Genomic DNA, 22279 nt, shown 5'->3' on the forward strand with positions numbered 1-22279 from the left:
TGAGGGTATGCTATTTTTATTTTATTTACAGTTAAATTTCAAACACTGAGCTCAAGTATATGCTGGCCTTTTGTTCAGATTTTTGAAATAAAGATAAATGGACAGACAGCTTTAAGTTTTAAGCAGCATTAAATACATTGTACAATGTTAAACTATTAGAGAAAATCTAGGGGTTGGCATAACTTTATACCTTTATACATTTAGTAGCACAAGTATAGGGACCAGCCATGCAGTTGGAGGAAAAACCTGTTCAGGAGTCAACAGAGACGTCCTTGAATTCACACTTTTCTTGATGAACCTTTTCCGTAACTTTTTGAGAACCTATTGAGATTTTCTGGATATTTTGTATTTAATTTATAACATTTTATTATTATCTCCTTGCTCTTTAGGCACGAGAATATTTGATTAGTCTTAATCCAGAGAACTTGACTATGTTAGAAAAAATTCAGAGCAGTTTACTGGTATTTTGTTTAGATGATGGCAGTCCACACGTAACACCGGAAGATTATTCTCAGGTATTCAACTATCTTATTTTGTTATTTCTTCCCACAGATTTTTCTGGAGGACTCTTGTGTAAATTGAACATGAGAAGAATTTTGTTACATGCAGGCTTTTTTTTTTTAACCACTTTATTAAGGTATAATTGACATACAAAAAGCTGTACATATTTAATGTATACAACTTACTGAGTTTGAAATATACACCCATAAAACCACTGTGAAACATAATTGTGAAGACAGTTGTTTCCTGTATCTTGGAAATATCTTTTATCTTAGAATGGATCAGCTAAGAAAAGAAAGTGCAAATACTACGTCATAAAATATAAATATTTAATGCAGGCTCTTAAAACATATTCTTAGCTATATATATACACACACACACATACACACACACACACACACACACACACACACACGTATCAAATGAAGATCCTACATAAATAATGCTCTGTAAATTCTTGCCACATTGTTTAGCTCCATTTAGACATATCTTATATGTTGTTTAAAGAAGTATGTCTATTATTTGCATATCAGATGTCAGTGGTTCCCAACCTTTATGTTGATTTATATATACAGGAAATTTGCATAAGTCGCTGGGCTAAAGAGATTTCATACCAAAGGTGACATGAGAATCTACCTATAACCCACACCAATGGGCCTTGATATCTTAGTTGGTGAGGTCTGTCCTAAGAATTATATCATTCTTGTGATTTATTTTATCATTTGGTTTTATAGAACACACTGACTTTAGTGAATTTAAGGGTAATTGTGGCCTACTTTTTTTTTTCTGGGGCAATATCATTTCCTGGGAAAAAAATAAAAGGTAGTAGTCATATTTGTAGGAATCTCAGAGTCTTTTGAAAACACTGAAGTTACTTCATAATACATTCATCAATATTAAATGATAGAAATAAAATAATATAGGATTGAAAAACCTTGTAACTAGAAAACAATTTTTCCTCTTCCTTAGCTGCATTTGTTTTTAAGGAGAATCAACAAGCTTCTTGAGGAAGAATGTCTTTTAATGAAGTGTTGCTCAAACTTTTTTGCTGCAGTCTACAGTTAGGCATATTTAGATTGCAGCCCATTACACACACACGTGCACACAAGCGTGTGCACACTTACACATACATACATAAGTTTCACAAAACAGTAATAATTACTTTGACTATCTGCGATATTTATGTTCTATTTTATTATTTCTTGTAAAGAATGTTTACTGTGGTTTCATGACTCACTTATGGCCCAAACTTACCATTTGAGAAACTGGCTTAGTAGGATATGAATTCTTGAAATATTTTTCTTGTAACTAGACTTTAATGACTAAACTTATCATGCCTCTTATCCTATTCAAGTTGCAAAAGCCTTGTCCTTTCAATTGTATATTCTCTAAACATTCATGAATGTTGTACCATCATTCTCTTTTCTGGTAGAATTTCTTGGATTTTGAGTACTATTTAAAGTCAAGGCTGGAATTATCTCTTGAGTATAACTAATATTTTATTAAATTTGGTTTACCTGAAGAGGAAAAGTGAGATCATGTGTGTGTGTGTGTGTTTGTGTGTATTTAAGATATAAATACTTAAAAGCCAATATTAAAATCCTTTAAATTTGGAAATATTACATTTATTTTAGGTTGCTACAAAGGTTCTTACTGGAGATCCAACAGTACGCTGGGGTGACAAATCTTATAACTTGATTTCCTTTTCTAATGGAGTATTTGGCTGTAATTGTGATGTAAGTAAACTACTGAAATTATTTTTTCCTTTTATTCTTTTAGGTTAATTTAATGGCAGTAATCTACAATACTTACACTGTCCTGTGGTAGAATAAGTAAACACTTATTTAGCTTTATGGCATTAGAGTAAAAGGTTTAGTTATGAATTCTCAGTGAAAATAGAGTATAGGACAAATTATTTTCATCTGTAGTCAGGATAACAGTGTAGTGTGTATCTGCAAAGTGGAATTTGCATGCATTTTTATGTAGTATAAGCTCTTTTAAAATCCACTGTTACCTGTTGTTGAAAATTACAACCTATTTTAAAAGATACAGCATTAGTATATGTTCTATGCACAGAGAAATGTATGTGGATATATTTCTACATTTACCTAGTAATTTTGTAACCTTGTAAAAAAAAATGACACATGATCTTTGGAACATTATTTACTTCTGGATATTAAAATATCTGTTACTGAATACCATTTTTTACCTTCTTCATAAAACAAACACATGCACACACACACACACACACACAACTTGTTTCTTTTCTGTTCTCCCATGGTTGTCTTTATTAGCTCTACTTTGCCATTTTCTGATGGACATTCAGGAGGTCTATGAACCAAGAAAATTAAAAAATCAACCTAAGTCACAATTGCAATATATACTTATAACCTCATTATAATACTTTTCATAAAGTATATGATTTGGTATAAAGTAGTATGAGGTAGATTTTTTGTTTGTATTTGGGGGCTTTCCTCCAAAGTATTGATATTTAGTGACTGTAAGATACTAAAAAAAATCCTGTTACGTTGATCTGGGTTCAATAGTTGTATTAATCAGTATTTATTCAGTTTTAGGTGATTGAAACCTAAGTCAAATTGGCATTAGCTTACAAAGGTATTTATGGCATAGGGGTACAGCTAAATTTGGGTAATGCTGACTTCCATTGTCCAGCTGCTTTCATTAGAAATTTCTCTCTCCATTTTTTGGCATTACTTTCCTATGTTAGGCTTTATTTTTATGTAGACTACACCATGTGATGGTTGTACCTACAGTCTCATGTTTTCACAGCTCTCCTCATAGATTAGTGTTCTCTGTGGTAATAGCCAGCTTTTTTTTTTTTTTTTTTTTAAACCCAGTTGTTCCAGCAAAAGACCTGGGAATAATGCTCATTTGTTGTATTGGCCTGTGTGAATCGTGCACATTCCAGGGAGTTAGCTGCTCTCATTCGCCTGGCCTGGGTCACATACCAAACCTTGGGACCTAGCTGGTAGAATCACTCATTCAAACCACCACAGAGATGTGTGCTGATTGCCTAAAGAAAAAGTAGCTGTTATTGCCGAGGAAGGTGGTGTGGTTGATGTGCAGGTAATAGAATATCTTCTACAGTAAATCATTAGGGTGAAAGGTTGCCATGAGTCATTTTGAAGATTTGTTGTCTGTCCTCTTCCTTACGAGTCCAGTGTTGACAAAAGATTTTGTGTTAGTTGCCTCAGCTTTTTTGTCTTCAGCTCCTTGTTTGATTCATCTTGACCTCCTCAGTTTGGTTCATAGCCTCACTATTCCTTGGAATCTGTCCTTTGTAAAGTAGCTAACTACCTTCTGGCTTCTTCCCTCCATTTCTCGTTGACTTGTCAGCTGCAGTTGATTACCCTCTTCTTCATATGCATCTGACACTGCCATCAACCTCCTAACAGTCTTTTTGGGTCTCTGGATTCTAAAACTGAGCTTAGTTCATAACTGTTTTCCCCTGTGTCTGCTCTTTTCTCTGGTTCAGTAGTTTCACTGACCATTTCTACATAGGTAGCTTGCAGTTATATTTTTCCAGTTTTTACCTATTATTCTCATCTTGAGAGTTTTGTTTCACCATATGTTAAATTGTCCAAACTGGATGTTACATTGTTTTGTAAGGGTTAGTTACTTTCATCATCAAGAACTCATCATCTTGCTTTCCTCCTTCACTCCCAACCCCCTAAAAAAACCACCTTGCACTACTTGGATTTTTACTGATGGCATCAACATCCTGCTATTTGCTCAAATTCAGGAGAAAATAACTTTAATGATGTTTCTATCTTTGAATAAAAATACTGGTCCCATAATGAGCATATATCTTTGCACAACTGAAATGCTTTCCTGTAGTAAAGTGTATGGACATGTTTCATGTGTATGCATTGTCACCCATATACTTATCAGATTGATCTGATGATCTCCACTTGACAGTATGCTTTTAAAATTCCATGTAGGTTCCCCTTGCAACCTACGATGATTACTGAAAATGCTAGTTAACCAATGTAAAACATTATTAGTAAAGTATGTGTACTGTAAAGTTAAGTTGTTCTTAATCCAAATTCATATTGCTGCTCTCTTCCATTGATGCTTGAATATATACTTTTGTGATTATACTACATAATAGCATTTCCCTGTTGGGATTTAAAATCCTGGGGTCAACTATTTTGTCTTCCTTATATAGGCTTTGTTGTAGGCTTTTGTAGAAGTACATAGGGAGCATGTGATAAACATTAGTTGTTAATAACAGTAGTTACTAATTATTGCTGTGGGCCAGGATCTGTAGTAAGTACTTTATAAGCATTATTAAAATCATTTTTCACAGCTGCTATATGCAACTAGGTATTGTTTTCCCTACTAACAGATGAGGCAGTTTACTTAAAGAATTAACTAACTTTCTCAAGTAACTTACTTGAGAACTTAACTTACTTATGTAGCTAGTAAGTAGTAAGGTTTGGACTCAGAACCAAAGTCCACATTATTAAACAGTATATTACACATATTGCCTCCATATAAATGAAAAAAAAGGATAAAACTTACATGAACAAAGAAAGCATCAGGAAAGCATTTGAACTTTTTCTATTTTTCTATTCTGTTTTCTATTTCTATTTTCTTTTTTTTCTATTTTTCTATTTCCTAACATTTTTTTTAAATTGATGATTAACTTTCCGCCAGGAGATGAATGGGTAAAATTATAAGTCAAAGATTTATATCTTTCAGTCATGCTCTTTCTTACTGGTTCCAGTATAATACTGTTGTCTTCAATGAAATAATATATGCAATATCTGTGAAAGTTCTTTGTAAAGCTACAAAGTACTACACAGTTGTGAGATGCTGTTAGAAAAGGGTCTTGTCCATGACCTCTGTGTCTTGTTATACGTGCTGTTGCTGGCAGGCAGGATGAACTGCTCTTGCATCTTATACTGACCTCCCTAGTAAGCCTTTCCTGGTGCTTTGGTGGCTGCTTACCTGGTAATGATATACCGTGTTTCTAGGCTCCATGGGGCTGTAATACAGGGCAGCAAAGCTGTGAAGTGTTAAGGCGATATTTAAGACACCTAATTACCCCCTCTGAAACTGGGCCCAAGTGTGCTGGATTCATATCTTAAACCTCCCTTCTTTCTCTCCAAGGCTAGCGGTGTCATTTTCAGTTCATGAATGGTAACTGTGTGTAATGTAAAGTGGTATCCTTAACCCAGAGGGGAAAAACCCCCATGTGATGTAATTGTCATCAAAGGAACATGGAGAAGATAAGGCAAAAAGTTTATCCTCCAGAATAAATGATGGGAAAATTCACTAGCCACAGTTCCTTTCTCTAAATACAGCTGTGAAAACTATGACACCCCTGTAACTCAGCGCATCTTTCCCACATTCCTTAAACATTGAGAATTATTTCTGCCACATTGAACACTCTTATAGATATGTACACAGAATCATTATGCTTTTAAATACTTATCTAGTGGACTGTGTGTTTACCAAAAGAAGTTCATACCCATCCTCCATTTAGCCTTCAGATTTAGTCTGCCACCCCCATCTGCTTTTCCATAGTGCTTTTACAATTCCAGAACATTTTAGCGTTGTATATGTACATACGTATACCTCCTTTGACTTCCAATACAAATAGCAATTATTTTCTCTAGATTATTCATGTTTACATCCCTTCCCATTACCTCAAGAGCCCTAATTAGGTGCTTGTGACTTTAAATATTTGTTCTTTCTCAGAAAATAAAATATATCAGTTACTTACTATACTGTGGGATATCTATCTCTTTATCATTACAAAGTGAGGTATTTGAGAATTCTGCATTTTATTATGTGTTAAGAGTGGAGGGAAGGTGAAAATAAAATATTGGGTCAAGTTTTTTTTTTTTTTTTTTAATTAGTAGACTACTTTTTAGAGCAAGTTCCAGATTTACAGGAAAATTAAGGAGAAAGTACAAAGTGCTCACTTGCTCTCTTTCCTGCACCCTGTTTTTCCTTTCATTGATATCTTATATTGGTATATGTTGTTACATTTGATGAACCAATATTGATACATTATTATTAACTGAATTACATAGTTTACATTGTTTCACTATTTATGTTGTACAACTTTATGGTTTTGCCAAATGCATAATGCCATTCATTTCCCATTACACTATCTTTTTAACTCAACACAACCATCAGAGTGATCCTTTTAAATTGTAAGACAAATCATGTCAGTGCTCTGTTCATAACCCTTCAATGTCTTCCACTTTTATAAGGAAAAATTGAAAGAGATACTTTATTTTTTTTTAAACATTTAATATTTATTTCTTATTTTCTCTAATTTTTATTTATTTATTTTTCCATTTTTTAAAAATTTTTAAATTTTTAAAACATCTTTATTGGAGTACAATTGCTTTACAATGGTGTGTTAGTTTCTGCTTTATAACAGAGTGAATCAGCTATACATATACATATATCCCCATATCTCCTCCCTCTTGCATCTCCCTCCCACCCTCCCTATCCCACCCCTCTAGGTGGTCACAAAGCACTGAGCTGATCTCCCTGTGCTATGCGGCTGCTTCCCACTAGCTATCTGTTTTACATCTGGTAGTGTATATATGTCCATGCCACTCTCTCACTTCATCCTAGCTTACCATTCCCCCTCCCCGTGCCCTCAGGTCCATTCTCTACAACTGTGTCTTTAGTCCTGCCCTGCCCCTAGGTTCTTCAGAACCAATTTTTTTTTTTTTTTTTTTTTTTTAGATTCCATATATATATGTCAGCATGCGGTATTTGTTTTTCTCTTTCTGACTTACTTCACTCTGTATGACAGACTCTGGGTCCATCCACCTCACTACAAATAACTCAGTTTCGTTTCTTTTTATGGCTGAGTAATATTCCATTGTATATATGTGCCACATCTTCTTTATCCATCCATCTGTTGATGGACACTTAGGTTGCTTCCATGTTCTGGCTATTGTAAGTAGAGTTACAGTGAACATTGTGGTACATGACTCTTCTTGAATTATTGTTTTCTCAGGGCATATGCCCAGTAGTGGGATTGCTGGTCGTATGGTAGTTCTATTTTTAGTTTTTTAAGTATGGGTCAAGTTTTAACTTACAAAACTTATTCACAATCTTGTGTATTTTCATTTTAGCATGCTCCTTATGATGCAATGGTTATCGTAAACATCAGCTATTATGTTGATCAGAAAATTTTTGAGAGTGAAGGAAGATGGACGGTATGTTAGAAGAAATATTTCATCCCTTTCTCCTCATAACTTTTTTTAATAAATTTATTTTATTTTTGGCTGCGTTGGGTCTTCGTTGCTGTGCGCAGGCTTTCTCTAGTTGCGGTGAGTGGGGGCTCCTCTTCGTTGCAGTGCGTGGGCTTCTTATTGTGGTGGCTTCTCTTGTTGCAGAGTACGGGCTCTAGGCGCACAGGCTTCAGTAGTTGTGGCTCACAGGTTCTAGAGCACAGGCTGAGTAGTTGTGGTGCATGGGCTTAGTTGCTCTGCGGCATGTGGGATCTTCCCAGACCAGGGCTCAAACCCGTGTCCCCTACATTGGCAGGCAGATACTTAACCACTGCGCCACCAGGTAAGCTCTCCTCATATTTTTATAGATATAATATTTTTAAGTTTTCCCTATTTTCAGGGTTCAGATAAAGTGCGGAATATACCACTTCCAGAGGAGCTTGTTTTCACTGTGGATGAAAAAGTATTAAATGATATCAGTCAAGCTAAAGCCCAGTATTTCAAGCAGGTAGATTTTTCACTTTTCTCTTTGATAGTGATACTTTATCTTATAACTACTATATATGAATATTTGGCTATCATGCAAGTATGACGGCATAAAACATTTAAAAATTACAACTTTGATACCTTTATTTATGTCTGATGATTATTTTAATGCAAATGATATTTTGGTTATCTTTGGGGTATTCTCCTTAGGTGTTTTTTCACTGTTCGTCTTTCATTCTTTTTGTTAGGCATCGGATCTGCAGCTTTTGGTCTATGCCTTTACGTCTTTTGGCAAAAAGCTAACCAAGAAGAAGAAGCTTCACCCTGATACCTTTGTTCAGCTGGCACTTCAGCTGGCCTATTATAGACTTCATGGACGGTGAGGACCATTCATTTTCCACTTTCAGAGTCTTGAAGTCCAAGGCTATCTTTACTATAGCTATTCTGTTGTAACTCCCCAGTGTTTTTTCTTACGTTTTTCCCAGTTGGCACTGTGCCCTAATTTGTACTTTCATCAACAGTGTTATTAGAGTTTCCATCTGTGACACTTTAACAGTCTTTCCTTGTTTTTCATTACCTTGATATTTTTGAGGTGCTTGCTCTCTTCTGAGAGAGATTTGTCATTCTTTGGAATTCAGATAGCTTGGTTTTCTTGCAGCCTGTTTTCAGGTGGGTTCATGAAAAGGTATGGTTTTATAGATTAGACAGTCTTTACTCATTTTTAGGATAGGAGAGATGGTATGTTATGAATTTCTACATCCTAAGCAGAAGTGGAAGCTCCTTGATCTTCCTTTTTAAAATTTTACCTGAGGGGCTTCCCTGGTGGCGCAGTGGTTGAGAGTCTGCCTGCCGATGCAGGGGACACGGGTTCGTGCCCCGGGCCGGGAAGATCCCACATGCCGCGGAGCGGCTGGGCCCGTGAGCCATGGCCGCTGAGCCTGCGCGTCCGGAGCCTGTGCTCTACAACAGGAGAGGCCACAACAGTGAGAGGCCCAATTAGCTAAAAAAAATAAATAAATAAAATAAAATAAAATAAAATAAAATTTTACCTGAGAATATGTATCTTTAAATGGGGTGTTTAGATCATTTACATTTAATATAATTATCAGTAAGGTTGGGTTTAAGTCTACAGTAGTGCTGTTTCTCTTTATCCCATCTATTTTTTGTTTCTTTGTTTTTTTTATCTCCTTTTGAATTCCTAGTTTTTTTTATTGTTCCTTTTATCTCCATTATCAGCTACACTGGTTTTTTTTCTATTGGTAGGGTTTTACGAAATACATCTTTAAACTTGCAATCTACCTTCAGATATTTTCCATTTAAAGTATAATGAAAGAACCTTAAAACAGTGCTTCTGTTATGCTTACCTCATTCTTTGTGCTGTTGTTGTCATACGTTATACTTGTACATATGTTAACAACCTCATGATGCACTACTATTTTTGCCTTCAACAGTCAGTTATCTTCTTTTATTGTGGTAAAATATAAATAAAATAAAACTTGCCATTTTAACTATTTTTAAGTATATAATCCAGTGGCATTAATTACATCGACTGTGTTGTGCAACCATCACCACTGTCTATTTCCAAACTTTTTTTTAACCACCCCAAACAGAAACTCTGTACTCATTAAGCAATAATTTCCTATTCTCTCTTCTATCCCAACCCCTGGTAATCTCTAATCCACTTTCTGTCTATATGAATTCGCCTGTTCTGGATATTTCCTCTAAGTGGAATTATACATTATTTGTCCTTCTGTATCTGGCTTATTTCACTTAGGATAGTATTTTCAGTGTTTGTTCTTTTATGGCTGAATAATATTCAATTGTATGAATATACCACATTTTGTTTATCCATTCTTCTGTTGACAAATGCTTGGGTTGTTTCTGCCTTTTGGCTATTGTGAATAACACTGCTGTGAACATTCACATACATGTATTGGTTTGAATCCCTGTTTTCAATTCTTTTGAGTCAATAACTAGGAGTGGAATTGCTGGGCTGTGTGGTAATTCTATGTTTAACTTTTTGAGGAACTGCCCAACTGTTTTCCACAGTGGATACCATTTTTACGTTCCCACCAGCAATATACAAAGTAATGTATTGTTGTTCCACATCCTTGCCAACACTTATTTTCCTGTTTAAAAAAAAAAAAAAAAAGCCATCCAGAGTACTTGTGAAGTGGTATCTCATTGTGGTTTTTATTTGCATTTCCTTAGTGACTAATGAGGTTGAATATCTTCGTGTGTTTATTGGCCATTTGTATATCTTCTTGGCAAAATGTCTATTTAAATCCTTTGTGCATTTGGTAATTCAGTTGTCATTTTGTTGTTGAATTTTAAGGGTTCTTTATGTATTGTAGATATGAAACCCTTATCAGATAGGTGTTTTGCAAATATTTTCTCTCATTCTGCAGGTTGTCTTTTCATTCTCTTAAGAGTATGCTTTGATGCACAAAGTTTTAAATTTTGAAGTCCAATTTATCTGTTTATTTCATTTGTTGCCTGTGCTTTTGGTGCCATATCCAAGAAATCATTGCCAAATCCAGTATTACAAAACTTTCCCCATATGTTTTCTTCTAAGAGTTTTATAGTTTTAGCTCTTACTTTAGGTCTTTGATCCATTTTGAGTTAATTTTTGTGTAGGGGGTATGGTGAGGATCAAAATTCACTCTTTTGCATATGGATATCCAGTTTTCTTAGCATTATTTGTGAAGAGACTGTCCTTTCCCTATTGAGTGGTCTTGACACTCTTGTCCAAAATCAATTGACCATAGATGAGGGTTTGTTTCTGGGTCAGTGTGTTGTTCAGTGTGTCTCTTCTTGTGTTCATACGACACTGTTTTGATTATTGTAGCTTTGCAGTAAGTTTTGAAATCTGGAACTAATGAGTACTTCATCTTTGTTCTTTTTTTTTTTTAAGATTTATTTATTATTTATTTATTTATTTTATTTATTATTTTTGGCTGTGTTGCATCTTAGCTGCGGCACGCAGGACCTTCGTTGACGCATGCGGGATCTTTGCTTTGAGGTGCGTGGGCTCTTCGTTGTGGCGCACGGGCTTCTCTCTAGTTGTGGCGTGTGGGTTTTCTCTTTTCTAGTTGTGGTGCACAGGCTCCAGGGCGCACGGGCTCTGTAGTTTGTAGCATGCAGTCTCTCTAGTTGAGGCGCACGAACTCAGTAGTTGTGGCACACGGGCTTAGTTGCCCCAAGGCATGTGGGATCTTAGTTCCCTGACCAGGGATTGAACTTGCGTCCCCTGCATTGGAAGGTGGATTCTCTACCACTGGACCACCAGGGAAGTCCCCTTCACCTTAGTTCTTGAAAAGAAGATTGTTCTGGCGACTCTGGGTTCCTTGAAATTCCATATGAATTTTAGGATGGGTTTTCCCATTTTTGTAAAAATGTCGTTGGGATTTTGATAGAGATTGCGTTGCATCTGTAGATCCCTTTTAGTAGTATTGTCATCTTAACAATATTAAGTCTTCTAATCCATGAACATGGGGTCCCTTTGCATTTATTTATGTCTTTTTAAATTTCTTTCAATGTTTTGTAGTTTTTGGTGTACAGGTCTTTTTGCCTCCTTGGTTAAACTTAATCCTAAGTATTTGATTCTTTTTGATGCTGTTGTAAATTGTTTTCCTGATTTTCTTTTCAGATTATTTATTGCTAGTGTATGGAAATGCAACTGATTTTTGCATTTTGACTTTATATCCTGAAACTGCTGAATTCCTTTATTAGCTCTAACAGTTTTTTGTGGACTCTAGCGTTTTATGTATAAGACCACATATCTGTGACTAGAGATAGGTTGGATTTTGTCAAAGGCTTTTCTATATCAATTGCGATGATCATATAGGTCTTTTTCTCCATTCTATTAATGTAGTATATTACATTGATTTTCATATGTTGAACCATCCTTGGATTCCTGGGATGAATCCCACTTGGTCATGGTGTATCATCCTTTTAATCTGCTGCTGAATTCAGTTTGCTAGTAATTTGTTGAGGATTTTTGCATCCATATTCATAATGGGTATTGGTCTATAGTGTCTTTTCTTGCAGTGTCTTTGCATGGTTTTGGTATCAGGGTAATGCTGGCCTCATATTATGAGTAAGGAAATGGTCCTTCCTCACCAGTGTTTTTGGAAGAGTTTGAGAAGGATTGGTGTTAATTCTTTAAGTATTAGAATTCATCAGTGAAGCCATCTGGTCCAGAACTTACCTTTGTTCAGAGGTTTTTGATTGCTCATTGATCTTGTTACTTGTTATACATCTAGTCAGATTTCTATTTTTTCTTGAGTTAGATTTGGTAGTTTGTGTGTTTCTCAGAATATGTCCATTTCATCTAGGCTGTCCAATTTATTGTATACAGTTCATAATATTCTCTTACAATCCTTTTTATTTCTGTAAAGTCAATAGTAATGCCCTCTTTCTCATAGTTGATTGTAGTAATTGGAGTCTTCTCCCTTTTTTTCCTTAGTGTAGCTAAAAGCTTGTCAATTTTGTTGATCTTTGCAAAGAACCAACTTTGGTTTAGTTAACTTTATTTTTCATTTCTGTATTTTGTTTATCTCTACTGTAATCTTAACTTCTTTTTTTGCTGGCTATAGGGCTAGTTTGCTCTTCTTTTTTTTAATTCTTTAAAGTGTGCAGTTAGTTTACTGATTTGAGATCTTCTTTAATGTAAGTATTTAGAGCCATAAATTTGCCTCTGAACAGTGCTTTTGCTTCATTCCATAAATTGTGGTATGTTCTACTTTTCATTCATCACAGGGTGTTTTCTAATTTACCTTGTGATTTCTCCCTGAACAATTGGTTAAGAGTTTGTTGTTTTATTTCTACATATTTGTGAATTTTTCAGTTTTTCTTGTTACTGCTTTTTAGCTTCATCCCATTGCCATTGAAGAAGATACTTTGTATGATTCCAGTCTTTTTAAATTTATTGAGACTTATTCTGTGGCCTAATATATGGTCTGTCCTGGAGAATGTTCTATGTGCACTTGAGAAGAATTTGTATTCTGCTGTTCTTAGTAGCATATTCTATATATGTCTTTTAGGTGTAGTTATTTATAGTGTTGTTCAAGTCTTCTCTTTCCTTATTAGATCTTCTTTCTATGTGTTTTATCCATTATTGAAAGTTGGGTATTGAAGTCTGGAAGTATTTTAGAGCTGTCTAGTTCTCTCTTCAATTCTGTCAGTGTTTGTTTCATATATCTTATAGTTCTGTTGTTTGGTGCATATATTTTTATAATTGTTATATCTTGATGAATTAAATCTTTTATCAGTAAATAATGTCCTGTTTGTCTCATTCATCCTTTTTACTTAAAATATATTTTGTCTGATATATATACAGCCACTCCTAATGGAAAAAAAAATTGTATAGCCACTCAAACTCTCTTTTGGTTACTATCTTTTTTCATCATTTTACTTTTAACCTCTTACTGTCTTTGTTTCTAAACAGAATCTCTTGTGGACAGTATATAGATGATGTTTTTTGTTCATCTTGCCAATCTCTGCCTTTGATTGGAGAGTTACTGATAAGGAGGGAGAATTCTGCCATTTAGCTGTGTATTCTGTAGGTCTTACGTGTTTTTGTTCTTCAATTCCTCCGTTACTTTCTTTTTTGGTAGTAGTGATTTTGATTTTTTTTTGGAGTGTACCATTTTGATTTCCCTATTCTTTCTTTGTATTTTTTAAGCCATTTTCTTTATGGCTACCTTGGAAATTACATTTAACGTCTTAAATTTATAACAACCTAGTTTGAATAATACCAGCTTACTTTTAATAGTATACAAACACTGTGCTTTTATCCATCTCTGTACCGCCCTCTTTATTTTATCACAGATTACATCTTTTTACATTGTGTGTCCATTAACATAAATTTATATTACTGTTCTATGTATTTGCCCTTTAAGTAAAAAGACTGTTAAACATTGTTGTTCAATCTCCCATGTTTCCTATAAACTGGTAGATAGATTTGGCAACTTGAGACTAGTAATCAATTATTTTTATTATTTTTTATAACAGTAAATCAAATAGTTAATATTATTTGTTTCCTTTCACATCCTATTCAGATTGAGGGTGAGTTCAGTTGTTAGCCAACATCCGTTATAAAGTTTCCTCCCTGATTCTTTTACCTAATGGTTTTAGTGGCCATTGATGATCATTACCAAGATCTATTATTTCATTACAGGTTGCAGAGTAGTGATATTTTGTCATTCATTCTTACTGCTTTTATCTTCGTTTTTTAAAGAATGCTATTTTAGTGGTGGTTTAAATTTTTTATTTTTTATTTTTTTGCTGTAGGTGGGCCTCTCACTGTTGTGGCCTCTCCCGTTGCGGAGCACAGGCTCCGGACGTGCAGGCTCAGCAGCCATGGCTCACGGGCCCAGCCGCTCCGTGGCATGTGGGTTCTTCCCGGACCGGGGCACAAACCCGTGTCCCCTGCATCGGCAGGCGGACTCTCAACCACTGCGCCACCAAGGAAGCCTGGTGGTTTAAATTTTTATTTACACTTTCTCCTTCACATTTTGAAAGGATGCTATTTCAGCTCAGGGAGAGTCTTATAGAAACACTGAACAGAGGAGGCTCAATAACTGCGGGAATTCCCTGGTGATCCAGTGGTTAAGACACGGTGCTTTCACTGCCATGGACCTGGGTTCAATCCCTGGTCAGGGAACTAAGAATCCCACAAGCCGCATGTCATGGCCAAAAAAAAAAACCAAACAACTGTTTGAGCCCTCTTAGTGCCCACGTTCAGACCTTTTACTCTTCCATTTGACTGCTTTAACTCTAAATTCCTGTCACCAGGAAAGTAAGAGAGCTTTGTACCAAAAATTGTTATATCATTCTCCACCCCAGGAAAACAGTCATCATTCTAGGGAACTTCTTAAATAATGCTTTTACTTAATTCTAGAGTCATTCATGTTCTGTAGGAGGAAACTAAAGGCCAAGGACTCTATTATCCCGTATCTTAGTAGCGTAAAACAACAAATATTTATCATCTCACATTTTCTGTCTGTCAGGAGTCCAGGCACAGCTTAGCTGGGTGCCTCTGGCTTCAGGTCTCTTGTCAGGTTGTAGTCAGGGTGTCAGCCAGGACCGTGTCTTCACCTGAAGGCACCCCTTAAAGAAGATCCGCGTACAGTCTCACTCACATGGTTATTAGTAAGGTTCATTTCCTCCCAAGCTGTTGTCCAGAGCCCTCTCTGTTTCTTGCCACCTGGGCCTCTCTACAGGGCAACTCCCAGCATGGCAGCAGGCTTTCCTCAGAATAAGGAGATGAGAGAGCTCTCTTTGTAACCTGATTTCAGAAGTGACATCTCATTACTTCTGTCATATTCCTTTCATTAGAAGGAAGACACTAAATGCATCCCACACGCAGTGTGAAGGGTTATCCCAGGGCATCTGCAGGAGGCGGGGATCACTGGGGGCATCTCACGCCACCTGCCACAGATGCCAATGTACACAACCTGACAGCAGCCAAGCCTTTGAAACATTTCCTGTTATACCAGGCCACAGTACATTTTGCTCTTTGATGTTGAAAACAGCCTCTTTGTTATTGAAAATCTCAGTCGTAGTCTGTATTGTAGAACTTAGTCTCTGACCAAAGCCAGCTTTATTAGGTAAACTCTCTTTGTAATAACATTAGAGCATTTTCTTTCTCATGATACATTTTCTTATTTTCATTTTTTCTTGTAGCCCTGGTTGCTGCTATGAAACAGCTATGACAAGATACTTTTATCATGGCCGTACAGAGACTGTGCGATCATGTACAGTAGAAGCAGTCAGATGGTGCCAATCCATGCAGGATCCTTCTACCAGTGTGAGTATTTGAAAAGAAAAAATTAACAGAATTTGTCTGTTCTAAAGGAAACTTGGCTCTTAAATAACTAACTTCTTCAAATCCCTGGATCAGTAAAATATTTTCAGACCTTTTTTTCTGGAAACTTTCAAACATTTCTTCATTTGCCAGTGAAGTATATACTTGGAAAGAATAAGAAACAGGGAAGACCTGATAAGAAGCCCATTTGTGTCATTTTCTAGGCAAAGTAACTTCAACACCTTGAGTATTTCACTACTGTTGATCTTCCTTTAGATAACACGCATAAAATGTAGACTCTCCCAAAGTGCCTTTAAAGGAAGCTTTTCTTGATGTGGTGGAACATTTTTGAAATCAGATTTTTTTTTGTATATTAGAACCAGTACAGCTTTATATGTTTTGTTTTATACTTGAAGCATTTACACAAAAGGGTAGTTCCTTCCCACTGCTATTTTGGTATTGCATTTATTTCTTTAGTTTTGATTGACATAGTTATGTATATGTTAACTTATTTTAATTTCATAGAGCTGCTTCATTATCATTTTTGTACACCTATGCTTTAGTTTTGAAATCGTAATTGCTTCTGTCTTTACACTTGTTGATATCACTTCAGTGCTGCCCACAAGTTTCTGTTTTCTTGTTCTGGGAAAGAAATAATCAAGTTGCAGGGCATATAGGAAAGAAAAGGCAGAGAGGAAGCGGGTAAGGGTAAGGGGGTAGATAGATTGGAAGTTTGGGATTGATGTGTACACACTGCTATATTTAAAATAGATGACCAACAGGGACCTACTGTATAGCACAGGGAACTCTGCTCAATATTCTATAATAACCTAAATGGGAAAAAAAATCTGAAAAAGAATGGATAAATGTATATGTATAACTATATCGCTTTGCTGTACACCTGAAACTAACACAACATCTTCATCAACTATACTCCAATATAAAATAAAAATTAAAAAAATAAAGGCAGTGGAAGAAGTGAGGAAAAAGACAGAAAAGTTATACATCTCAAGGTCTTTCTCAGAGTCTTATGTCTCTCTAAAATTACCCAAATTCTAATTACTTTTTTTTAAATTAATTAATGAATTTTTTGGCTGCGTTGGGTCTTTGTTGCTGCGTGCGGGCTTTCTCTAGTTGCAACGAGTGGGGGCTACTCTTTGTTGCGGTGTGTGGGCTTCTCATTGCGGTGGCTTCTCTTGTTGCGGAGCACGGGTTCTAGGCATGCGGGCTTCAGTAGTTGTAGCACACAGGCTCAGTAGTTGTGGCTCGCGGGCCCTAGAGCGCAGGCTCAGTAGTTGTGGCGCACGGGCTTAGCTGCTCCACGGCATGTGGGATCTTCCTGGACCAGGGCTTAAACCCGTATCCCTTGCACTGACGGGTGGATTCTTAACCACTGTGTCCCAAGGGAAGTCCTGCCAAATTCTGATTACTTTGAGCTCAGGTTTTTTGTTTGGTTTCTGTACAGTTTGTTATTGAAGTATCTCTTGATTTTTAACACAGCTTTTTGAGCAGCAGCACAGGATGTTAGAAGCTTTTGCAAAACATAATAAAATGATGAAAGATTGTTCAACTGGAAAAGGTACTTATACTGGTTTTCTTCTGACTTAAAAAAAAGTCTCTTGTGCTGAAAACATTTTTCTAACTTAAGGTTTGGGGTTTTATTGCAGGATTTGACCGTCATTTGTTAGGTCTCTCACTCATAGCAAAAGAGGAATGTCTCCCTGTTCCAGAACTCTTTACAGACCCACTTTTCTCCAGAAGGTAATATAATGTAGTGTTTTGTAACCTCATCAGTTTCTTTCTTCCTGAATGTTAAAAGCTTTTCAGAAACAATGTAAGCTTCTGTAAGCCTAGTAAAATATCCTTTCTTTGTGCCATACAGTGGAGGAGGTGGAAACTTCGTTCTCTCAACAAGTCTGATTGGTTATTTAAGAGTCCAGGGAGTGGTGGTTCCCATGGTACACAATGGATATGGATTTTTCTATCATATCAGAGATGACAGGTGAGTCTGCTCTTTTTATTTTTTAATTTAAAAAATTTTTTAGTTTGGTATATTTTATTTGCATCTATAAATTTTATTTTTAGAATAGTATTTTATTTTATTTTTTAACATCTTTATTATTCTTAACTGTGCTCACTTTTGTTGTTTGTCTTCCCTACACTATGATTCTGATGGTGTTGTCATCTGTCACTTGCTTCATAGGCAATTATTTTTTTACCACTTAGGCGTTTAATGCGTATTTGTTTCTCTTTCCTGCTTTTGAGACATTTGTCAAATCAGTCCTTTAGGTGTTTTGTGCAGAGCACTGTTTCAGGTTGACTCAGTGATCATGTCATCATCATCCTCCAAAATCAGTACACATATTACCATATTTGTTCTATCCAAGGTATTTGATGACAAGTTCAGATAAAATTTGATGGTCTGTAAATATGTGGTGGTTAGTGCAGTCATAGACAATACTAATGAGACCAAGACAAGAGACAAAGTAAATTAATTTGTGTTCAGAAAAGGATGTTTTGCCAATTCAGATGCATTTCATTTTGGTTGTATGGGGTTTGACTTAAATTTGTGGGAAGAATGAGAAAGAAAATACTAAAACCTGGTAGGAGAAAGAGAGGTGGAGAACAAGGTAATAGCGAATTGACAGAAAGGCTTAGAAAGTCCCCTTTCACAGAGTCTGGCCGTCTCTTCACAGGGGTCTGTCAGAGCTTGGGAATTAAGATAATGGGGCCACATATAGCACCATATGAATAAGAAGAGAGCAGGCTTAGAGGCATTTCAGGTGGAATGTGAAAAATGGGAATAATAATATGTGTGACACCTTATCTTTGATAAAGGAGGCAAGAATATACAATGGAGAAAAGACAGCCTCTTCAATAAGTGGTGCTGGGAAAACTGGACAGCTACATGTAAAAGAATGAACTTAAAACACTCCCTAACACCATATACAAAAATAAACTCAAAATGGATTAAAGACCTAAATGTAAGGCCAGACACTATCAAACTCTTAGAAGAAAACACAGGCAGAACACTCTATGACATAAATCACAGCAAGATCCTTTTTGACCCACCTCCTAGAGAAATAGAAATAAAAACAAAATAAACAAATGGGACCTAATGAAACTTAAAAGCTTTTGCACAGCAAAGGAAACCATAAACGAGATGAAAAGACAACCCTCAGAATGGGAGAAAATATTTGCCAATGAAACAACTGACAAAGGATTAATCTCCAAAATTTACAAGGAGCTCATGCAGCTCAATATCAAAAAAACAAACAACCCAATCCAAAAATGGGCAGAAGAGCTAAATAGACATTTCTCCAAAGAAGATATACAGATTGCCAACAAACACATGAAAGAATGCTCAACATCATAAATCATTAGAGAAATGCAAATCAAAACTACAGTGCGATATCATCTCACACCGGTCAGTATGGCCATCGTCCAAAAATCTAGAAACAATAAATGCTGGACAGGGTGTGGAGAAAAGGGAACCCTCGTGCTGCACTGTTGGTGGGAATGTAAATTGGTACAGCCACTTGGAGAACAGTATGGAGGTTCCTTAAAAAACTAAAAACAGAACTACCATACGACCCAGCAATCCCACTACTGGGTATATACCCTGAGAAAACCATAATTCAAAAAGAGTCATGTACCAAAATGTTCATTGCAGCTCTATTTACAATAGCCAGGTCATGGAAGCAACCTAAGTGTCCATCGACGGATGGATAAAGAAGATGTGGCACATATATACAATGGAATATTACTCAGCCATAAAAAGAAACGAAACTGAGTTATTTGTAGTGAGGTGGATGGATCTAGAGTCTGTCATACAGAGTGAAGTAAGTCAGAAAGAGAAAAACAAATACCGTATGCTAACACATATATATGGAATAAAAAAAAAATGGTCATGAAGAACCTAGGGGCAAGATGGGAATAAAGACACAGACCTACTAGAGAATGGACTTGCAGATACAGGGTGGGGGAAGGTTAAGCTGGGACAAAGTGAGAGAGTGGCATGGACATAGATACACTACCAAACGTAAAATAGATAGCTAGTGGGAAGCAGCCACATAGCACAGGGAGATCAGCTCAGTGCTTTGTGACCACCTAGAGGGGTGAGATAGGGAGGGTGGGAGGGAGGGAGATGCAAGAGGGAAGAGATATGGGGACGTACGTATGTGTATAACTGATTCACTTTGTTATAAAGCAGAAACTAACACACCATTGTAAAGCAATTATACTCCAATAAAGATGTTTAAAAAATTTTTTTAAATCAGATGTGGCCAGATGTGGCAAGGCCCCCAACGGTAACCAGAGCTCTCATGCTTGGTCCACTCTGAGGCTGCATTCAGTGTGTAAATGCAATGCTAGGACACCAGTTCCAGCCTACTGTACATGATGGAGCAATAAAGTTTTACTGAAGATTTTTTGGAGAAGGTGTGGAAGAAGAGTGACATTGCATACCACGTGGCAAACATCACAGCAATTCCCTTTAAACATCTATGTTCCCCCGGAATTTCCTCTCTAAATATCAGCCTCCTGGGACTTCCCTCGTGGTCCAGTGAGCAAGACTCCGTGCTGTGGTGCTCCAAGGACAAGGGTGCTTCAAGGACAAAGGACGACCCTGCCTGCAAACGTTTTAGCGTCACACCGCTTACTGGACTCTTAATCACCCTCCCCACCGTGTTGCGATGGTTATGAAATTCCTGAGCCCACCTGGGTGATGGGACCTGTCCCAAATAAGGCATCTGCCCTGTCCCACTCTATAGAAGGAAGGTATATATGCCTTGACCAATCAGTAAATGAAATTTTCACCTTGGACCATTCCTTTGTTCTCTGGCTATAAAAACTGACTAATAGCACATGTTCGGAATAGGAAGTCAGCCCACTGTTCTGGCAGTGACCCTTCCCTCTCATAAATTCTGTCTTCTTTAAAAAAAGTGTGACATAGTTCAGTTTCTAACGTACTGTTTTTCTATTTTTCCTTTTTTAAAAGAGTTTACAGTCAGTGTTATTTTTTCAAAATTTTATCATCTGTCTCCATGTCAAGCGTGATTTTTGCATACCAGGGGTGCTTGTATTTGTTGGCATCTAAGTCTTAGATGATGTATTCCCATAGTATTCAGTTTCTATACGTTAATCTACAAATGAAAGGTTGAATGATAAAAGTTAAACATGGATCTTATTAGCCATGTTTATCCTTTACCAGGTCCAAAATCATCATCATATACAGAGAATAACTAAGGATTCTAACATATTCTCTGACAAGTCGTGGATGTTACATTGCATGCAGTGATAAGAGTTTAAGCCAGATATGCCTCAGCTCTTTGACTTTTTGAAAAATGTATTTTTAATGATCCTGGGACAGTTTCCATTCACTTATTCAGGAAATATTTAATGAGAACTTAAAATGTGCCAAGGATTGTTTTAGGTGCTAAGGATACAAGACAGACAAAACCCCTCTCTTAAAGATAGTATTTCCTACTTGGGAAACAAGAACAAGAGCAAACAAGTAAGCAGGATAACTGCAAATAGTGATGAATGTTGTAGAGCAAATAATCAAATTGTTGTGGTAATAGAGAAAAACTGGTAGAGACGGAGCACTGCTTTATATAGTATGTGGTCAGGGAAGGTGTCTGAGGGAGGGATAATGAAACTGAGATGTTAAGGATGGGAAGGAATTTGTCATACGAATAGCCAGGAAAACAGCTCTCCAGAATCTGATCCCTGCTTGCTCTCTCCAACTCTCCCGCCCTGGCTGAGCCACCGTCTTCTCCCACTTAGGTCACTGCAGCAAGTTCTCTGCAGTCTTCTTGCCTCCACCTGTCCTTCCCTACAGACCATTCTCTACACAGTAGCCCTGATGACCAAATGGAACTCAACTCGAATTGTTCTCCTACTCAGAACCTTCCGAGGGCTTTTGCTTTCACTCATGTAAGATCCAAAGTCCTCCTGAGAGACCCTACATGATCTAGGTCTCATCTACCTCTCACCCTGTCTCCTAGAAGGCTGTCACTGATTCCCTTGTACCTTGAACGTGCCAGGCAAGCGCCCTCGTCAAGGCCTTCACGGTCATGATTTCCTCGGCTTAGTAGTTTCTTCCCTGAAATACGTGCAAGGATGACTCCCTTATCTCAGATAAGTATTTGCTCTCATCTGAGAGGCCTTCCCTAACTATCTAAAATAGCATTTTTCCCCCTTCCCCACACACACCTGCTGCATTTTAACCACCGTGTGTGTGTGTATGTGT

At 36.7% G+C, this 22279-nt stretch overlaps 1 protein-coding gene across 3 annotated transcripts in view; it reads left to right on the forward strand.

Annotated features, from left to right (window-relative positions):
- Positions 1 to 22279, forward strand: part of CROT (carnitine O-octanoyltransferase) — a 68572-nt gene that overhangs the window by 35952 nt on the left and 10341 nt on the right. For 2 of the 3 annotated variants that reach the window (XM_060107462.1, XM_060107463.1), the window contains 9 exons: positions 390 to 515; positions 2136 to 2237; positions 7632 to 7715; positions 8131 to 8238; positions 8465 to 8595; positions 15906 to 16029; positions 17527 to 17605; positions 17694 to 17787; positions 17909 to 18028. In XM_060107462.1, coding sequence (XP_059963445.1) covers positions 390 to 515; positions 2136 to 2237; positions 7632 to 7715; positions 8131 to 8238; positions 8465 to 8595; positions 15906 to 16029; positions 17527 to 17605; positions 17694 to 17787; positions 17909 to 18028 — 968 coding nt within the window. Of the gene's footprint in view, positions 1 to 389; positions 516 to 2135; positions 2238 to 7631; positions 7716 to 8130; positions 8239 to 8464; positions 8596 to 15905; positions 16030 to 17526; positions 17606 to 17693; positions 17788 to 17908; positions 18029 to 20306; positions 20863 to 22279 lie in introns of those variants that run through there. The other variant, XM_060107464.1, reaches the window with a different exon arrangement.

Source organism: Mesoplodon densirostris, chromosome 9 (assembly GCF_025265405.1).
Source record: "Mesoplodon densirostris isolate mMesDen1 chromosome 9, mMesDen1 primary haplotype, whole genome shotgun sequence".
NCBI classification, from domain to species: Eukaryota; Metazoa; Chordata; class Mammalia; order Artiodactyla; family Ziphiidae; genus Mesoplodon; species Mesoplodon densirostris.